General features: G+C 36.5%; 1 protein-coding gene across 1 annotated transcript in view; it reads left to right on the top strand.

Annotated features, from left to right (window-relative positions):
• The first annotated feature begins 9,684 nt into the window (after positions 1-9,684).
• The window catches only part of dnah5 (dynein, axonemal, heavy chain 5), a 95,232-nt gene continuing 83,214 nt past the window's right edge, over positions 9,685-21,702 (top strand). The window contains 8 exon segments of the mRNA XM_038297419.1: positions 9,685-9,763; positions 12,663-12,797; positions 13,253-13,337; positions 13,480-13,637; positions 18,102-18,228; positions 18,231-18,313; positions 19,300-19,409; positions 19,508-19,703. Coding sequence (XP_038153347.1) covers positions 9,707-9,763; positions 12,663-12,797; positions 13,253-13,337; positions 13,480-13,637; positions 18,102-18,228; positions 18,231-18,313; positions 19,300-19,409; positions 19,508-19,703 — 951 coding nt within the window. The 5' untranslated portion in view covers positions 9,685-9,706.

Here is a 21,702-nt window from a genome sequence, read left to right as displayed (position 1 = left end):
ACGTCCGGGAGCAGGAAACGGTGGAAGCCTTAGAACTTGTCATTGAAAAAGGAACAAGAAAGTAAGTTTTATGCACAGTTGCATTTATTTCAGATATTAATAGATGTTCTTTGGTTGACTTGGCTCAGAAACTATTAAAAAAACTATTTTCATTAATTTCAGATGGAACTACATACTTATATTATATTAAACTGAACTTCCAATATTCACCACTGTTCAGCACCAAGTACCTTTTTACACTTATCACGGAGCAGGTTTTGCAATGAATCATGGGATATCCAAGGATAGATAGGATACACCAGACCCATCCTTCAAACCAGGCAAAAGGAGATACATTTGTAGGCCGCATAACGAGGAGTCATAGAATCTGATCAGATTCCAGCGCCGTGCTATGACATAATCGGGCCTTCAAATCTGGCCTTCGGAGGAGGCATCCCATAGATTCGAACGCAGCCTACTTGCTGAACTTAGGGCTGTTTCCTGTTTCATTACTGGGGGGCTGATTAATCCAGGTGTCACTGGCCCTGGTTACTGAGGTCAGGCATGTCTGGATTAATCAGTGCATCCAGTAGAAAAATATAGGAAACAAAAGAGCTGCCTTCAGGAAGTAGTAGAGTTGTGCGTAGAGCCTATTCCCTCTCAGCAAAGACATTTTCGAAAGCAGAAAACAAATGATAAACAGAAATATATTTTATTTATTTATACATTTTCTAAAAAAAGAAAAAGACATTTTCACTGGTGCAAATAAGGACGGTGTCGGTTCAGAAACTGTTCAGTTAACCTTTTCTGGGTTTATACTGAGAGTTTATTTAACAGGCTCAGGGTCATGATTTCATGTTTATAGAAAGGACGCAAATACGCAACATCTAGTTTTATTCCGTCCTTATTATTATTCTTAATTCAGAGTATACAACTGTATATCACAAGGGATTTCTGTAGAAGTTGTATCTAGATTCACAATCAAAACAAAGACGTGGCAAAAAAAAAACATTTCACAGCATTTAATACATTCTTTGGCAATTATACATGCTGATAGAAATATTGTATACTTCATTTTCAACTTTGAATTCATCCTAAAATTCCTTTACTAATGACTTTAGCAGCAACTTTTTGGTGATTAACTTCAATGATTCAGCAGAACTCATGTAAAAGTTCCTGGATCACAGCAGTATCTGCATATGATGTTGTAATGTGCGCGTCTGTCCACTAGATGGTGGCATATTATTTCACCAGTTTCCCTAAGGTTGCTTACCGTAGTCTAAAAATGCTGAACAAAGATGAAGTAGTTTTACCTTTAATGTTCATGTCTTATACTAAGACTTCATACAGCTAAAGCAAAATGTTTACATGGAACTAGACTACACTTATCTACAGTATTTAAAATCCACATGACTCCAAAAAAGTCATCTACATCCTTTACTACATAAGAGGAGTTTCACAATATCTGTCAGTAAACTCAGGAGAATGTCATTTAAGCTTTTTTGTGCTATCTGCTGTTCTCAGATGCCCCCTCAACTGAAGATCAAAATATCAGTGAAATTAATATTATTGCTGATGTACTGAAATCGAATAAGAAAAACAATCTGTTAAAAGGTAAATTATGAGTAGTAAATTGCAGGTTAAAAAAATTACATCTTATTTCTAAATCTTTTTTGCAGGGTGAGGTTCAGTATTCCTAAGAAAACAGAAATTTCACTGTTTTAGTCGGTGTATTCTCTTTTAGGGAGTCTGCCTGCTCATTTATAATTCATTATCACTCTCTTGTTTCATGGCAGCTTACAAGCCGACAGTCCAACCTTGAACTACCAGTCATGTTTTATTAAAAAATGATAGCTGAACCAAATTTTTTCAATGCAATGCATTCCAATCTATACAATTACTGGTGAAACCCATAGGAACATAAAATTTATTTTGAGCTCAGATAAACCAGATTTATAGATAAAGTCAGCATCAGAAATTCTCCTTTGAGACTACTTTCCAGATAGTTGGTGAACTGGTTATGATAAAATCACCTCAGTCTGCCAACATATAAAATCTGTTAGTTTCTTTAAGGATACCTTCTTTTTCTGTTGATTTTCTATACACATCTCAGTTTTCTGATTTTAATATTCGATTGGTTGCTATGCCCTATCAGGCCACCAATGCATCATAGAAGAGCACTTTTGACAGAAAACCCACACATTTACAATTGGGTAAAATCACTAGCATATATGCTTTGGAACTGTTCTATATATAATGGGACTACCCAAAGGAAAACCGCACAATGTGCATGTTAAACATGCACATAGGGGTCCTGCCAAATTTGGAAACCAGCACCTTTTAAAGCAACAGTGTTAACCACCAAGCCATTGTGCATTTCCATGATTACTCGAAACTATACTGTCTCTCTTGGCTAAACTTTTAAACAAATTATTTTTCAGTTGTGGGCCTAGCTAAGAAAAACTCAAAAAAATAATGTACCGTATTTTCACGACCATAAGGCGCACCGTACTAAAAGGCGCAGTCTCAGTTATGTGTCCCATTTCTGTATTTAACACACACATAAGGCGCACCGGACTATAGGGTGCTTTTTTTATATACAGGTACATGTCCTCTACTACGTTTAAATACCTCTACTGCGTATTTAAAAATAGAGCGGGAGCAAACCTGAGTATGACTGTGCTTTATTCATGTATTTATTACAAAGTATTAATCAAACACAGACACATCGCTGATGACAGAGCGCTGTGATCACTCCTCTGAAACAGTTTATTGACGCATAAATTAACTTAAAATCCTGAAACCTTCCGACAGAATATGTTCGCTTTTATTACCGGTATCCTGGTGCCTGCAGTTTAGATTATTTAGATGAAAAACACCTGCCAGCCACCGCGGTGAACCCGGAGGCGACCCGGCCCAGAGGCTGCTGTTGAAGGGATTCCTACTGTTGGCGCACCGCTGGTATGTGGGGGTCTGAGCGCCTCCGACAGAAATAGTATAGGCAGGATAATAATCTGGATGAACTGACTGCAATGATTAAGTTTTCAGGTGGACTTTCTCACTTAAAAACATATTAAAACTACTTTATTCCCACTGATCACAGCAAATATAGCTGCAAGATTTAGATTATTTAATACTTATTTAATACGGACTCTAGACTTAAACAATTAAGAAATAATTGAATATGTAATCTTAACATTTTTAGAATGAATAAATTAGTATAATTGCTTGACATTTTCAGCCTGGCTTGTTGCACCTCCGACTGCTTGATTTTTAAAAAGAACCTCACTAATGAAATGTAATAGTCTTTGTCAATCAGAGTGCTAAAATGGACACCATTTAATAATACACACAAAGTACTTTTTTATCAGAACAAAGTTAACCTTAACTGATTTTTTTTGTTTTTGTTTGAAAAGTTCAGTTTTTGCTATATTCCACCTTTTTAAAACAAATGGCATATTAACAAGGCTCTGGATTTATTTTAACCATATGTTCTTATTGCACTGCCCTCGACTGAAACAGTCATCTTTAATGGTAATAAAGGGTGAATGCATAAAATCTATTGTTGTTGAGAGGGCAACACAACACTGACTTACAATATAGTCAACAGGTGTTTGCAATTGATTTGCACCTAAAGAGACCCAGTGTTGGAATGTTCTTGCCTTACAACAGGCTTTCTACCACCACCCTCCTACATCTCTCCATCCTATTGTTATAATAGTGTGGTAAGGTGAGAGCGGGACCATGATAATTGCCGTGCTGACGCGGTGTCATCCAACACCACATTATCTAGTTAGCAGTACCCTTTCAGAAGCAACGCTGTTATAATTTTAGGGCTCTAACCTTTCTCACATGGCAAACAAGAAGGTTAAATAGTCCAACAGTGCAGTAAAACCACTACTCTTTTGTTGTATCTCCTTTGTAATTCTCTAATGTCATGAAAAGCAAAACCGGTCAGAGATCGGGAAGCTTGAAAAAGACCCGTCAGTTTGAAAGGCTATCAACGACTATGCTGCATTTTAAACCAGACTATCAAAACAAGGTAAGGTGAGCTGAGAGTTCTGATGTAACAGACGACATGTGTGATTCAACACCGATTAGCTGTTAGGTTTATTTTATGTCCCTGGTAGGAAGTTATTAAGGTCATGAGTTATACATGCATAATTATCTGTCAGTGGTGGTAATCCATAAGTAGCTTCCATCTATTATATTTGATGCAAAGAAACCAAACATCTGAGCTTTTTAAGGCTCTTATTAGTTGTCTCAGCTCAGGGGCGTTGCTAGGCACAAAGCTTTACTGGGGCACTGGCCCCCTACCGCATATGCCCCTCCTTCCATACATAAATACAGACAAGCACACTGCCCAACCCTGATACATTCCTACCAAAATTACCGGTTGAGATATTAATGAGAATAAGAGCATATTTGTTTAAACAAACATGAACATTTTCAACATGGCAGCTAAAAAAAATAAGACATCAACAACTTTGACAAATAAAAAGTTTCCTTATACACATTCTGAAGTAATCATTAATTCCTAGGTTTCAGAGTTTTAGTTCGGGGGAAAGTTTAACTCATCCTGAGCTAAGTTTTCCTTTTATTTTTTGAGCATTTTAGTGTACCTCCTATTTAGCATTTTTGCAAAGTGGTGAATCACTTGTGACTCAGCTTAGAAAGTTCTTCCTTTTCAACTGATAAAATAACAGGATGATGGAGCCTGTCTTTTCCCATTGTGCACCTCAGCCAAGTGTGGATCTTTCTCAACACACTGAATGATCTTTCACAACTCCATCTGTAGACTGGGATTGTGAGGGAGATCTGGATGACCTGCGTTAGTGTTGGGAACATGATGTTATCAAGCAAGTTAAAAACACACTGTATATCCTTGATGACAAGTCTTTCTTTTTTAACCAGGAAAAGCTCAAACCATTTTGAATTAAATGAACGTTTTTTTACTCCAAATTTGTCCTGGGGATAGTGGGACAACTTCACTTGTTTAGGACCACCATGCTTTCCCCCTAAGTCACTAATGTCCCCTTCTTGTTTGTGGACGCTGGTTGTTGCTCCCTCATCACCTTCATGGTCCTGTCTCTCCTCTGTCTCTTGCCTGTCAGTCTCGCCTCCTCCTCCCTTTCCTACTCCAGCACCTGCATTCTCATTCTCTACAGCAAACATTAAAAAACGTAAATTTACAATTATGTAAATATCTATCATATTGCTTATAACGTTCCTAATGTAACTGCTTAGCTTAAATCACTAATTCATTACGGGACCTTACCTCCCTCTCTCTCATTTTGTTCTACTGCTTCCCTGTCTCTGCTTCATGTGAGGAATTTCCTGATATCCATCTACAAACCAATGCAGTAATTTTCAGTTAGTAGCCTATAATCATGTGGTTTCACTGGGAAAATAATAAAATTGACGGGTAAGAAACGTTACCAGAACTAAAAATGCGTCGCGGCCGCACAGTGTCCCATCCAACTCAGTTGAGAGCAGCGTGTTAATTTTCCTGCAGTTCATGCAGTGACATGCGCTGACGTGGGGGCGCTATTACATCCTCAATTTGGAGTTACCAACACACTTGCTGCGCATTTGAGTAGAAATATACGTCTCCTTCCATTGGAATTATCTAAATTGATGCATTAAAAAAATGTATCACTGTTGCAAATATTCATGAGATTTATACTGGGGCACAGCTCATTTATACTGGGGCACGTGCCCCAGTAAATGGGGTCTGGCGACGCCGATGTCTCAGCTTATGATTAACTAGTATTAAGCATCGGATAGGAGACAAAAGTGTAATTGAATTAAAATACAATCTAAAGTGTTATCTTTTTTTCTGTGGTAATGTTAAGCACACAAAAATTATATATATATGAGAATTTGTGCATACGTGTGTACCACATGGTATTTTAAATTAACATCTAATAATGTTTGCCCTCTATGGATCTAATTGGTCACATATATTTCCCAATATTTGTTATGAAATAACTGCATGTAGAATTTGTATTAGTGCTAGTATACATTGAAATAGGAGGAATTTATATCATGAATAGGCCAAATGGATAAACTGATGGTTAGTTTTATCCCATGCACAGGCCTTCATGACTCTGGGGCTTGCACCATTAGGACCTGGTGATTATTGTTGGGATCTGGAGGTCTGTCCACCTTTCTCCAGCAGAGGGCGTTCTAGGTCTCCTGGAGCTGAAGCTGACCACCACACCTGCGGCTCATGAGCTCATCAGGAGACCGTCATTTAAGGAGGGGCAGAGCTACAATCCAACGCCAGAGTGTTTGCCAGTTATGGTTAGCGAACCTGAGCCAACCTGCCTGTCTGTATCTCTGACTCCCTGGAAGCCTGAACCTAATCTGCTTTTTGTCCTCTTTTTTTATTTTTTATTTAACCTTTATTTAACCAGGAAAGTCCCATTGAGTTAAAGTAACTCTTCTTCCAGGGAGTCCTGGCCAAGAAGGCGGCTTAAAAAGTTACATTAACATAAAACCACAGGAGACAAGACAACCACAGCTACATATCATCTAGGCAAAAGTAAACACAACACAACAAGATTGGGCATACACATACAACCAAAAAGTAAATAGAAAACAAGGCATCCAATCAAAAACAGTTGCATCTGTCAGTGAATGATGATTTTAACAGGTCTTTAAAAGAATTTATGGATGGAAGTACTTCAAGATTTAAAGTGGCTTGAAGTTCATTCCATGCTTTAGGTGCAAATGATGAAAATGCTGTTTTTCCTAGTTCAGTTCTTGTAAATGGAGTATGTAAAAGTATTTTTTCTGATGACCTAGTCCTGTAAGTACTATCTCGAATGGAAAGTAAATTACAAATGTATAAAGGTAGTTTACCCATAAGGGCTTTGGCAATAAAAGTCAGTACATGAATTTTTCTCCTCATGTAAAGAGAAGACCACTGTACAGTTTCATAGAGAGTGCAGTGGTGAGTCCTAGCTGATGCACCTGTGATAAAACGTAAGGCAGAGTGGTACAGTACATCCAGTTTTTTAAGTAAGAATAAACTGGAGTGAATATACAGTGTATCCCCATAATCAAGCACTGACAGGAATGTGCTCTGAACTAGCCTTTTCCTCGCAAGATAGGGAAAGCACTTCCTCATTCTAAAGAAAAAACCCAACTGCTTCTCAGGAAGAACCTGCCTGGAAACCTGAAGACCTGGAAGGGTTTCTCAAACGTGAGACCAAGCTGTCTGTTCTCAGTAGACCCCCCGGGAAATTCAACTCAGTCTGAAACCTGCCTGCCCGCTCTCAGCAAGAGCTGAGAGAGAAGCTCTGAACCTGCTCAGTAAGATTATCTGCTCTGCCCTGCCTTTGCCTAGCCTTCTGCCTGCCTTCAGCCTGTGGACCCTCCCGGTTCCCCCCTTTTACCGCTCTGCTCATCTCTGATCAGGTATAGACCTGCAAATACCCAACCTGCAAGTTCACTGAAAGACTGCTAACCAATCTGTCCCTCTCTGCAGGGAAAACCAGTCGTGACCAGACCCGGACCCAGTTATTCCCAGAAATCATAGTTCTTTATTGTGAATTGTCTTCAATAAACTTGTGAACTTTTTCCCTGCCTCTGAGTGTTCTGCGTGTGGGTTAGATCCCTGAAAGCCAACATGACAATTATTATGATTCAGTCTCTCGTTCAAACTAGAGCCCAACTCAGTGAAATTGTAGGGATTGTATGTAAACTACTATTGGCAAGTTTTTTTGTTGGATCTCAGGTTATTCTTATAACAATCCAATCAGAGCACAGCTTGATTTAAAAGTCAGGTTGGTGCCCTACTAAGCCCTAGGTCATCGTAGAATAGTGCTTGTTAAAAATGGTTGATGCTCTGTTTGAAAACATGAACGAGCTGATGATATTCTACCTTCTGATCTCATCTATTTACTGTATATATATATATATATATATATATATATATATATATATATATATATATATATATATATATATATATATATATATATATATATATATATATATATATATATATATATATAACCACCAATCAGGTTTGAAATCTTGCTGTAGTGATGGACTCAAGTCTAAACCTTCAGAGGCACACAAAGACGGCAACAAAGTCTGCCTCCTATAACCTAGAGAACATCTTCAGGAGAGCAGGACCTTAAAAACAAATCCATGCTACTTCATTTAATTAATCACTAAAACTAAGAAAGGGCTTACACTCCCATATCTTAACTTTAATAAACTTTAAATACTGTTATTAGTCCTTAAATCATCGGATGGCTCAACACCAAAATACATTACAAACTTTTTGCTAGTGTTTCAATGGCCCAGATTGCTCAGGTAAATGATCAAATTTACTCTGCATAACCAGAGTCAGAACTGAACAGTGAGAAGCAGCTTTAAGTTTTATGCTTCAGTAATTTAGAATAAACTCCCAAAAACTGTGGAAGTGCTGAAACGCTAAGACTGTGCTATCTTAAAATTAGTACTTTAGTTTTCAGTCCAACTTTAATTTTTTTAATTGATCATTTGATGTTTCCTGATATAAGTATCTTATTTCAATTATTCATTGTGTTACATTTATGATATTTCAATTTCAGTACTTTTATTTTTCTTCTCATGTTCAGCACTTTAAGTTGTTGTGCGACCAAAATGTGCTATATAGTGTAAATAAACCTGCCTTGCCTTGCTTTGATGTTCATGCTGGAAAGAAGAGAAAAGAAATAAAGAAACATTTCCTGGTGCAGAAATATGTATGAGTTATACTGAGAAAGAAATTATATGTGAGTTAAGTGCTCTGTCTTCATCTGCCACCTAGATTTACTGCCTACAGCTAATGCTAATCAATTCATCTTTAGTCATACAAATGCACTTTTCATTGTTTTTGGTTTATCTGTTTAACTCAACCTAAATCTTGTGTCATGGCACCTAATGGAAAAAGATAAGCATTCCCAGTTCAACCATTTAGTATAGTGTTTAGCTTTCTAATGAGCACCAAAGGAAGATTTCCTTAATTCATTAGAGACACTGTCTTCCAGCTGTTAGATATATCCCAGTTAAAACAAGTTCCTTAACAGCAGTCTGCATAACTTGATGATATGCAGAACATTTGTAAAAAAAAAAAAATAATAAATAAATATTGAAATGTATGTATTATTTTCATTGCCTTTATAATGATGCACTACTGTTTGTACATTAAATCCTAATAAATATACTTTCAGGTATAATAGATAGATAATAGAATAATAGATTCTTAAAATCAAAATCACTAAGAAGCTTGCAAATTAATCAGGCTTGATTAATCTGTTCAAAAAGTAGCCAAACATAAAAAGCATGTTTTTTAAAAGCCTTACTGGTATTTCTAGTAAAAAACAAAACAAAAAGGTTTTTACAATTACCTAAATTAAACCTGAACTGAAAAAAGACAGGGAACAAGAATAAGAACACTTGTTTATTCCATTTTTACATCATATATGCAGGTGTATATTATGTTTTTTTTTTTTTTTATACAGGGAACAATATCTGTCGTGGTCTCATCTGGCACTAAACTCAAACTTTGGATTTGAGTGGCTATTAACGTACAGCATTTATAGCTTGAGCTCAGCTGGTCGGATAGTCAGCACTGACAATTGATAGCCCTTAGCCCTTGAGGTGAGAGTGCAAATGCAGATGAGAAAGTGATAGGTGCTTATAGAGAAGACGTAGGAGAGGTGAGGCGCTGAGGCAAGGAGCTGTCATGTCGCAGATGTTTAGAAAGAAGCTCTGGAGACAAATTGTTTCCAAGGTCATTCGGGTAAGAGAACAAATGCGAACGACTCATTTGTCAGCTGATGTTATTCTACCTTCTGCTCTCATCTATTTCTGTAGTATTCATGTCTGTGTACAGTATGATGTAATTGGAAATAAAACAGCCAAAAATTGTCTTTTGCTACAATGTTACTCCTAAAGCTAGCTTACTTTTCACATAAATAATCATCATACATGAAATCTATTGTTTTGTCCCTCTAGTCTAGTTTTTAATTTCAAAGCTGACATTTCATCCTAAGACGTTTCAGCCTTGGCAAACCTCCTCTTTGATGGTGACTTTGTCTCTGAGGGATTTTTTATGCCTCTGCTGATTCTCATTGGCTGTGTATCAAAAATAAATATGAGTATGAATATCATTGAGGACACAGTTTTTTTCTCTTGGCATACTGCTTTTCAAAGAGACTCCGCCTACTTGTTGAGATTAGGCCTATACAACACGTTGCATATGTATTATGCATTTGTATCTTGTAATGTTGCTGTTTAGGACCTTTTATAGGAAGGTCCCAAGCAACTTTTACTATATACTGTTTAGATAATTTACTAGTGATTACAAAGTAATTTTTAATTAAATTAAATTCAGTTTATTTATATAGTGCCAAATCACAACATGTGATCTCAAGGCACTTTACAGTTTCAGTTTAGTGTCATTCAAAAATGAAATGAACTAAAATGAGTAAATGAGGGCACCAGTCTAGTATTCCTAGACTTTTACCATCAAGCAAAGCATTTTTTCCCCCTTGCTTTTCCTTTTTAATCAGTGCTAGCTGTTCAAATAACTCAGACTTTTTTGTTTGTATGACATTTTCATGGTATTTCAGACAATACAATTTAATGAGACGCGGGAAAGGTTGAAAATAGTATCAATACTACTGCAGCTAATGAATGTTGAATATGTAGTATATCTTTTTTATGTCTTAAGTCTTGCAAAATTCTCTATTTCTGAAGGGCAAAATCTCCTTATCAGGGAAACCAATAACACAGCGCAAGGAAGGAGAAGAATATTTGATCAATATCCATTTTTTACAAATCACAATATTTATCCTTATATTACATGTTTTGTTAAAGAAAGACGCTTTTAAAAATACATTTTAAAGACAAAATGGACATGAAATAAAAGTATTAAAGAATTTAAAAAGGGTCAGGAAATGAAAGATCAGGTGATCGCTTTCTGATCATTATCTAACCAAATCCAATGCTCTCTTTCTTTGAAATCTAAAAGGAACATATATATATATATATATATATATATATATATATATATATATATATATATATATATATATATATATATATATATATATATATATATATGTGTTAACACAAAAACAATCAAAATACAACCAAACTGTTTTATTGACTCAATTAAGCAAGTATGTTTTTTTTTTGTCCCGCTAATTTGTCAGTCATGGTTTGTGTGTTAAGCTCTCATCACTTTGCAGGTTACCACTCACTCTCAGTAGCACACACAAGGCAGTGTGTTTATTTTGTCTACGAAGGTTAGCTATCAAGAAAAAAACACTACAAAATATTGAGTTATTCTTGAATTTTGTTAAGTTAAAAAACAAATTTTCAAAGTAAAATACATATATTGGAGAATACAAATTTTATGTTATTTGAAATTAAAGAAAAATAAAATTCATATTTAGAAAATAATTTCCAAAGGAAAAGAGTGCCCTCTCAAAGAAATATTCTTACCCTGAAATGTTGTTTTTTTTTAAACAACAAAATCGATTTCTCTCTCAAAGGGTTTTTCGTTTCTCTCTCAAAACCTGAGTCTTTGCTCTCGCTTCTGGGTTTTTCTTGCGATGTGAAAAATGTGTGATGGGTGGGCCTGCATTCCTATTGGCCACTTTCAACTGAATTGACACCTATACTTAATTCCACTCAATTTTTTTTTTTTTTTACTTTTCTGTTGAAAACTTTTCTAAACTAATTTTGCATTTTTATATTTATTTATTCAGTTATTTTTCTTAGTTTAAGTGAAAAAACAAGACCTTTGTTTCTATAAATCAAACCTTCCAAAACCTTGCTCTGTCTTTAATGGCCCTTTATCTCATTCCATCTTTAATTAATTGGGCTAAATTGATTGGTATTAATTCCTTATTATTTTTATTGATTAGGAATCAAGCCTGATTCCTTACCCAGACTGTTGTTTGCTTATTGTCAGTTATGCTAGAATAAACTTACATGATATTAAAGGTCCATGATTTTCATCTGCTCTTACTGACACAATAAGTTTCTTCAATGCAATAACAAATAGAACATTTAGTGAAAAATTTATTAGTTTTTACATATATATTCTGTGCAAAATTTCAGAAGAGCTCTCAGTTTTGTTTTGTTTTTGTTAATTCTTCACACAGGCATATTATTTTGAATTCAAATTTGAGTTAAAGATCAGCAGCTCCAACAATGGTGACTGATCAAAAACTATTTTAAGGAAGTGTTTGCCCCTCTATCCACTGCGTTTAAAATGTAAGCAACAAAAGGAAGCAAAAAAATAAATTCAAAAGCCGCATGCAAAACCAGATTTTTAGGAATTTTATTGTACAGACTTATTCCCTGGTTTCTTACCTTAACATTTGGCAAAACATTTAAAACAAAATTGATCATCTAAAAAAAGACCTATTTTATTTAAAGTACCCGAAGATGAAGTGAATTTACATGTCATTTAGTCTTCTTCATTTGTGAATATATGCCTTATTATCATGTCATAAGAATGTGAAATTAAAGGTATTTATTTTTGCTTATTCCATAATGTTTTTACTTAGGCTTAGATGATTAAATTAAGTCAACATCTTCTCGACAATAAATAGGTTTATGTTTTTTACATCAGAGATCCAACCAGATCATCTACATAATTAAGTTTCTCTGTAAATTTTGTGCAGGAAAAGTTAAGAGAGGAGCTTGAAGCAAAACGTGACCAACTGGATGGAAGACATGACTACATCCTCGGCATTGTGGCCTTATGCCTGGGACTGGAGGAATCAGAAGTCCAAGATGCCATTCTGGAAGGAAATCAGGTAATTCCATTAAACTATAATTGAAATGTCTTGCTTAGCTTTGCAAAAAACAACAATAGCCTTTTAAATTTTCACTGATGTCAAATGTTTTTATTATGCATGTTTTAGGGGTTTTTGCTACTACAGTATATTTATTTTTATTATAAACCAGAAGTCAGTTGTCAAAGAAAATGTAGGCCATCATTTTTGTTGGGTAATTTGTTTAATATAAAATTTAAAATATTAAGCAATGATGTTCGGTCAAGTGAACATTACATTTTAATAGAACATAACACATTCAATGTTAGATCATTATTAAATTACAAATTTGTTAGTTTATTTGCTTACAGCTATTATTCTACATGTTATCATTTTATTTGTATGTGTTGTAACATCTTGCTCAAAGTCTGTAAAGTCTCACTAAGATGATTTTAGTTTTGTTTCTTACTTTATTTTTTTTTTTGCATTTGAAACAGCTTGATCATATGGAGCAATTTTTTTTGGAAAACGGTCTCCAACACCTCATGCTGTATTATCAGGAAACTGAACCTACAAAAGGAGGTAACAGAAAAAAAAAGAATACTCAATGGATCAAAGCAGACAAACTGTATTTTATGCAATTATTTTTGACACTGGTGAAAACATTGAAAACAGTCCAGCAGAAATATAAAGGCTGATGATGACTAACTCCTTATTTCTGCAGCTGCAGCCGCTCTACCCACCCAGCTTGATTCCCACCGGCACAGTCACACAAAGAAAGTGTTTGTAACTGATGGAAAGGATGTGGCATTGACCGGCATTTGCGTCTTCTTCACCAGAGCAAAAACTTTGAGAGCAATAACCTCTGCGAACATTCACAGTGTGAGTCAGTGTTTTTCTAAAAGCATAGACCTTTATTTTATAACAGTAAATTATATTTTGAAACTAAAATACAAATTTAGCCGTGACATGTAAAAAACAAACAAAAAAAGAAAACAGCAAAAGTAAAAAAATATTTTTCCTTTGTAAGTTAGTCCTGAAATGAAGCCGTCTGGTATGTTAATGATATGTATTAATGTCCAGTTCTGGAAACAAATGATTTTATAAAAAACAAAATAATTTTTTAATTCATGGTGTATTTCCAAATGGCACTTGAAAATATCCTGCAAAAATATCTTAAAAAGAATGTTCATCTTTGCTTTTTTTAAATAAGACCAGCTAAAAATAAGTCTTAGCGGAAATTAATTTCGAGGGATAAACGGTTTCCACGAATCCTTGCTTCATCCAAAGATAAGCTGGGCTACAGGATGGTTCATCAATAGCCTTGTGATATCACAGCTTGTTTTGGTCATTGATTGTAACTGCCCACATGCTGCCTGCAGCAAAGCTAATCACTTCTGTTTGAAACAGGTCATGTGTGCTACTGAACATAGCCAAACAAAGAAAGATACAGTAATGTGGATCAGTTTCATGTATACACAAATTGGACAGAGTTTTTGCCTTTAGTTAACCCTCATATCCTCCTTGGGGTCCATTCGACCCCATTCAATGTTTATCATTCAAAATATATCAGTTAGATTTTTTTTATTCATATTTCTTGACTTTTCCTAATTTGATGGGGACAACTGATAACAAAATTGTTGTACAGAATTATTATTTTTTTTTTTATGTGCTGAACACACACTGCACACAATTTTTATCCTCAGGGGTCAGTTTGACCCCAAGCTGTTTTAGCATGTGGTGTGAGCTAACATGACCAAACCTACAAGGGCAGATCCACTTTAGTTGATACATTTCATTCTATTCCCATGAGAACCTTGATATATCTGCACCATGGGCATGAAGGTGTGTATGTGTTACTGTGTGACCTTCTGAACTCACACCTGCCAAAGTAGAACTGAATATTCCTGCTCTGTGGAGGGCGGGCAATTCCAGCAAGGACTTTAGCAGTTCATGCAAAATCAGAGAGGAGTAAATATAATAGCTTGCATAGTAGTTCTCTATCTGAATAATTCCTCACTGTGCTTTGAGTGTACTGTCATCTTCACACTCTATTTGAAAACGTTTGGAAAAACTTACTGTCAAAGAAGTTTTGGAACAGCTATTTGACAGTGAAAGGGACTCAGAGGAGATTGTCTCTGGGACAGAGGACTGTGTTGAGGAGGACCCTGATTTTAAGGGATTCTAATCTAATGAGAATGTTGACCTTCCTCTTGTCCCTCAACCACCTGCAGACACGATCTTTTCCAAAAATGGAAAGATAATATGGGCTGTTTCCCTACTGAAACAGCAGGGTGGACATAGTGCCAGTAATATAATTAAAATGGTTCTACAGGTAGGACCTACCAGATATGCGGTGAGCCATGTTGATTACATCAAGTCATCATTCAAGCTCTTCGTAACGCCATCTATCAAAATATTGTGCTTGGGATGACAAATTTTGAGTGGAAGCATAATCAATGGGGACAGTTGGAAAGATGTTGATGTCATTGACTTGGAAGCCCATATAAGCTTGCTAACTTTGGCAGGAGTGTACAATTCAAAAGGTGAAGCCACAGCGAACCTTTGGAAGGCTGAGACTGGAAGAGCAATATCTCCAGCCATCATGTCTCTGAAGACATTCCATATTTTGTCTCATGTCATACACATGATGACAAAGAAACAAAAAACAAAAACAAAAAAACTCTATAACTCTGCCACAGGCGGTCCCAATCCTGGGTACCGAAAGAGGAGGGGTGGGGGAGATCTTACAGTAACTAGCCACAAATATACAAGAATTTTTTTTAATAAAAATTTGTAAATGAAAATATGGTTATAAATGTGTTATGAGAGAAAAGGGGGAGTCACCAAAATATGTCAACGTGGTCATTCTGTGAGAGTCATGAATGTGCTCTAAACCTGAAAGTTTTTTTGATGGTGCCGCTAGGGGACAGTTCAACTCACTGATTTTTGAGGGGTTATTTGTATATTTTTTATGTAACAAATAAGCAATGTGCCTGTAACAAAAACATGGTCAACACTATTTTGTAAATAATTTTCTGGACTTTAATATCCCTGGGGTCAATTTAACCACATGGTTAAAAATTGCATGCATAATTTAGGGCGAGAGGAGGGATAAAAAGCCAGGATCACAACATTTAGCAAGTTAGCTATACTAAGCAGAACAAAATATGATATCAAGGAATCATCTGTTTCTTCTTTTCAAAACGTCATTTCCTTTGTGGTTTTTACATTTTTTTCTTATTCTTAATCCTTTTAGCCTCTCTCCATTTGTCTGCTGTACTTCCCTGCCAATTAGTATCCCTGCATTCACCTTCCTCATCTGCCTTAGATTCTCATATAACCTCAATTTTTGTTTGATGCTCATATCCTCAACATCTGCTTTGTTTTGCGTAATGATAAACATTTATGTAGACTTACAGTATCAGATACGTTTTTAGTGCCTTAAAACATATTCAGCTACTTAATGAGAACCTTTTTTCAATGGATTCAGCTTCTATTCTTTAAGGTAGAATCAGAAAAGCTTTATTGCCAAGTATTGTTTTACATTTAAGAAAAATTGGCTTTGGTAGAAAGGTTTCAGATTTTATAACAACAGACGTTAACCTGTCTAAGTTACATGCTAAGTTAAATCTTCTCACCATTTTGGCAGTTTTTGTCACACTACACAAAATTGTTTATACTTACAAATCATGAACCCTGTTCTTGCTGTTACCAAGACTCAACAAAGCAACTAGGTTAAAGAGAGCATGCATTACATCACACCCACATGCACACCTATAGAATTCAACCTGAATCACTCTCTTACAAATTGACCAATGTAGCTTGTAGAAACAACTGCGGTTTATAAAGGGAAGCTCATTTTACACTTGAGACAATCAAAGGGCGTGTATAATTACCTTTTAACATGCACAATCGAGCTTTAAATAACATGAAATGTCCAAAAGTGCTGCACAAATAAAAAATAAAATAATCAAATGGAATTATATACAGTACAACACACCTTGTTGAGTCTTAAAAGCCAGTGAATATAAGTGGGTCTTGAGATGAGACCTAAATCAGACCATTCCAGAGTCTTGGGCCAACCACAGAGAAAGTCCTCTCCCGAGAAAGCCCCCTAATTCTCAGACCTTAGAGCATGTGCAGCAGAATAAATATGGAGGTCTGCCGTATATTCTGGGAACAGGCCATTTAAATCTTTAAAAACAAACAATAAAACCTTAAAATCAATTCTAAAGTTAACAGTAAGTCACTGCAAAGATGCAAGAGAAGGTGAAATATACTCTGCAAAGATGATGTAGAAATGAGTAAATTTTTCTTAAAATAAGTGTATTCACCCTTAATTTGAGCAAGTAAATAAGACGAACTTCAAATGGAATAAGTATTTGTACCATTAAAATAAGATAATTAGATATTATGCACTCGAACGAGGAAACAGCAACTGTTGTTTTTTTTAAAATGTAAATTGTCCTATTCCATTGGCAAAATGTCGGCTTATCTGCTCACTTAGAGAAAAAATGCACCTATTTTTAGAAAAACTGACCTCCTGCTTTGTATTCCTGTTAAAAGACATTCCACACAGTTCTGGACTAACTGCAGTACAAGGCCTTTTATGCCTCTAAATGAACATACCAGTAGACCAGGCAAGCTGAAATAAATATGAGAAATAAAAAAAATGTTTTTCAACGATTAAATATAGCTTCCCATTTTATAAGAGACAAAGATGTTAGAAACTGACATTTACTTGTGTTGCTTAAACTCCATATTGATTACAGTACCATGGCTGTTTGCTGAAGGATGAACATATTTCATAAGTGGCCCCAAATTATTCAGGGGGTCTTTAGGTCCAAACAACAGAATTTCCATTTGGCTCATTAAGATTCAAGACATTTTGAGCCAACAAAGCCTTGATGTCATTGGAGGCATTAACACATTGCAGTAAAGATGCCAGGGGTCTATTACCAGTCTCCCTTATATGTATATAAGTTTGGGAGTCTTCATACTTCCAGAAGACTTGACGCAGAGAATACAGAGTGCAATCATAAAGGTGCCATGACAGAATCTTGAGGGACTTCACAATAAAGTGGTGCAAAAGAGAGGGAGATTCTCTCTACATTTCTTTGTAATGCTCTTGGACCATGAACCCCTTCATTTCATCTTTGTTTAAACCCTATGTACATAATATTTGTATAGTTTTCATTTTAAAACAGCAGCACACATGTTGCTGGGATAGACTGTTTTCCTTTCAGTCTCTGGTAGATTTTGACAAAAATCAAAGTATGTTATTTAATAGTATACTATGATGTTTTGTTTCCATAATAAATTGACACCTTTCCAAATTTGCAGGAGGGGGGCTTCAATATGTTGGACGCCACAGAAGGAGGGCTTTTTAAAAGTGTGGAGAAGTTGCTCTCGGAAGTCTTCATCCCCACACTAAGGGAAACAAACCACGGTTGGGGTGAATTGGCCAGTCCCAGGGTGTAAAACAGGAGATTATATCTTAACTTGAAAGATTTGTCTCTGTTTTGAGGGGTGCACGGGAGAGCCTACAAGAAATGGTACGTGACTGACATGATTTCGGATCAAGACTCTGGCGCAGCAGCAGTACGTACGACAGGAGAACTGAGTTTATTTGAAGGGTTTTTATTGTTCAGACTGGAAGCAGAGAAAACAGGAAATCCAATGCGGTGTCTCACTGCAAAACAGGTCAGGTGATCAGTAAGAGTTCCAGCTGATGTTGAGATGAACAATGAGGGCAGACTTACTTCTCAGGGCTTGGAAACAGGCTGAGAGGGAGAGCAACAGTGTCCACAGAGAGGGGGTGAAGACCTTGGAGTTACCAGGTTCTTTTGGCGTTGGAGGGTGGACAGGCAGGTGAGCTCGGCTTTAGCGGATCTTGAAAGGAAGCTCTTGGGGAGGAGTGGAAAGCGCCGTTGAGGGAGGAACAGGAGCCAACCTTCAGCAGGAGGAAAACTAAAAGGAAATCAGAGACACGACTGGTCTGTAAGGTTATCAGAACAAGTTCAACTAACTTGGAAGTCTTGAAGAGGGACCCAGTTACCACTGGTATAGGTAACCATCTGTCGTCTGCCTCAGTGAATCCACTCCTCTAAATACTGCTTCCTTGATTGAGGCTGATGAGTACCAGCTGGGAGCCACACCTGCCTGGCACACCCTGAAAATGAAGGTAAGAAAACAGAAACAAAATCTCCAAACCAAAGCACCTCTGTGGACAGTGACAAACACCAATAATCAACAATTAACCTGGTTAACAATCATCTGCTTGTGAACCTATGAACAACTTGGAAAAAACAAAGATAATGTAATATTCAAAGTAAAGCATAAAGACTAAAGTTGGATAAAAGCTATATGAAAACCTAATAACTGCTTTAAGAAGTTGGAGCGGTCATGTTTCTGCAGATGTAATAAAAAAAAAATTCTTTACACAACAAAAAAAAAAACATGGACATGAAGCCGAAATGTAAACCAGAAACAAAAAACTGTAAGAAAAAGTGAAAATAATCCTACTTTGTTTTGCCTTCAGGTTACTTTGAAGCAATGTGACGCGCTTGACTTAGAGTTGTTGAAATCCCCTGCAGATTACAAGGCAGCAGCCAACAACAAAGAAACAACTGAAAAGATAGAAACCTGCATGTAAGTTTGGCTCAAACAGATAGAACAGGTGAGAAAATTCTCACCACAGCCTCACCAATTATATTTCATGTTAAAATCAACTACAGTCTTTTCTACAGGCTTTTCTGTTCTACTAAACTGCTTATGGACACAATTTACAAGAGATTGTCAACATTTTTTTTCTGCTTAAATGATGCAGAAAGGACTGCATTCGGATCACTGCAGATCAGAGCATTTGAACAGAGCAGAGCGCTGCGCAGTTCCCACTCACCGCTCAGGAGGATATTCGCTCATTCGCCACTCAAGGTTGCACCAGTACGCTCCGATCAAACTCCGCTCGACGCTCACCTTAATTTTCCTGCCGCTATTGCAAAATCACTCCACGCTCGCTCAAATTTTTAGGAGAATGCATTTTCTGACATTTTTCGTTCATCTAACTATGCCAGGGCCCTGGGACACACAACGTTGGATTTAAAGTTGTAGAGAAGCCATATTTAAATGTCAAATCATTCTGGCTTAAACATGTATATAAATGTAATCTGTATCAGACGATATTGTCCAAATAGTTTCCATAAAAAAAAAAAAAATCCTGTCTTAAAACCTTTTTTCTTCTCATTATTTTATGCAGGCCAGTTAGTTATACGTCAGCTTGTACACCTAAATTCGGCAAATCTGTCAATCAATCATAGCACCTTGATTCATATGTCGCAGACACAGACACAACGGTTGAAATAAGAAGCATTTACTTTACCATTGAGTTACATCTCAATGTTCACAGGGATGGACGTCTTTGTCTTCGGCAGGCGTAGAGCTAGCAGAACTGGCAGCATTGTGAGGCAAGGGCTCAAACATGTACGACTGTAAGCCTTCGACACCAAACAAAGCTTCTGCCCCCCTGGCATCCTCCTGGCATTCCACAACAACCTCGTCCCCACTGTCCTCCTCTAAACAAAAAATGTATGACGGAGGAGACTCATCCACGATGTCCGACAAAGAAACTCTCCTCCTCTTGCATGTTTCCTCTGTCCATAGCTTTCCTTGACAGTGTAATTTCTAAGTAATCAATTTAGTGCTACTTGGTCCCAATATAATTTCCCATTGGGAACCTACTAGCACTAAGTTGCTAACTGGTTAGCAAGATGCTTCTGACAAACCAACCACAACCAAACTTGCTTGATAAACGACCAATCACATTCACTTTTGTAAAGTCGGGCACCACTGGGGAGAATTCGGAACTTCAACCATTGGAACCACTTCCCTACGACTTAAATGATGTGAAGGATACATGTGTATTGTCTTAACTGGCTGTTAAATTATTGCACTGTTTCCCAGCTGTGAACGTAACACCTTTCTCCATTCATGTTGCCCCACTTTTCCAATTATTTATTAATTGATTTTACTAGACTACATTAAAAAGGGTCACTTTTCCTCCCATTGCAAATGAGATGATAGCGTATAATGCATGTATGCAATCCATTTTCAAAAACAGGCTCTTACCACAACAACTCACTTTATGTAAAGCACTCTGTATTGTTAAGTTTAGTTAGTGTATGTTCTATGATATATTATCCCACTTCTTATCACACAATATACAATCTCGGCATCTTTTACCACCAGCTGAAGGAGATGGATAGGTCCTCTCAAATGTACAACTCGAGGTAGTGAAGTAGGTGTTTATCGTGTTTTCTGCATTGGCTGTAACCGCATCCTCTTCCATCTGCGACAGCGCAGGCATATCCTCTTCCTCGTCAAATTCAGCGCTGCTGGCAGTCGTGCAATAAAACATGATGAAAAAATTGCACTTAAATCAAATAAATGTTATTTTACAAATTTAATAATGCAACGTTTTTAATTGAAGTTGTGAGCGCATAGAAGCGAACTGGTGCGGAGCGAAATTCTCGCTCTGGCCTTTGAATTGAAAACCGCTCTGTACTCAATCACATTTCTTCCACTCTGCTCCACCACTCGCACCACGCTCCACTCACATGCTCTGCTACAAATGTGGTAAATTACAGCTAGTTTACAATACAAGAGTCTTTTTGTAGCTTATCTTGGTGTGAATCATACATAATTTTATTTCTTTATTTTTTGTATTTTACCTTTGTTTCCTCTTAACTTCATGATCAGTTTTTTGTCATCCCATAGTCTAATTTTCTACTCTAATAATGTTTGGCATTTATGCATGAAATCAACTATAGATCAAGAGTCTGATATTAAACTGAACTTTGGCTTCAAGCTTTTGTACCTTAGGCAAAAGCTATGTTAAAATCACTGCAGTCCAGCTCATCAATTAGGGAAGAATGACTGTTGTTTT

This window comes from Cyprinodon tularosa, unplaced genomic scaffold, assembly GCF_016077235.1.
Source record: "Cyprinodon tularosa strain WSP-4 unplaced genomic scaffold, ASM1607723v1 ctg387, whole genome shotgun sequence".
NCBI classification, from domain to species: Eukaryota; Metazoa; Chordata; class Actinopteri; order Cyprinodontiformes; family Cyprinodontidae; genus Cyprinodon; species Cyprinodon tularosa.
This window is presented reverse-complemented; position numbering and strand designations above follow the sequence as displayed.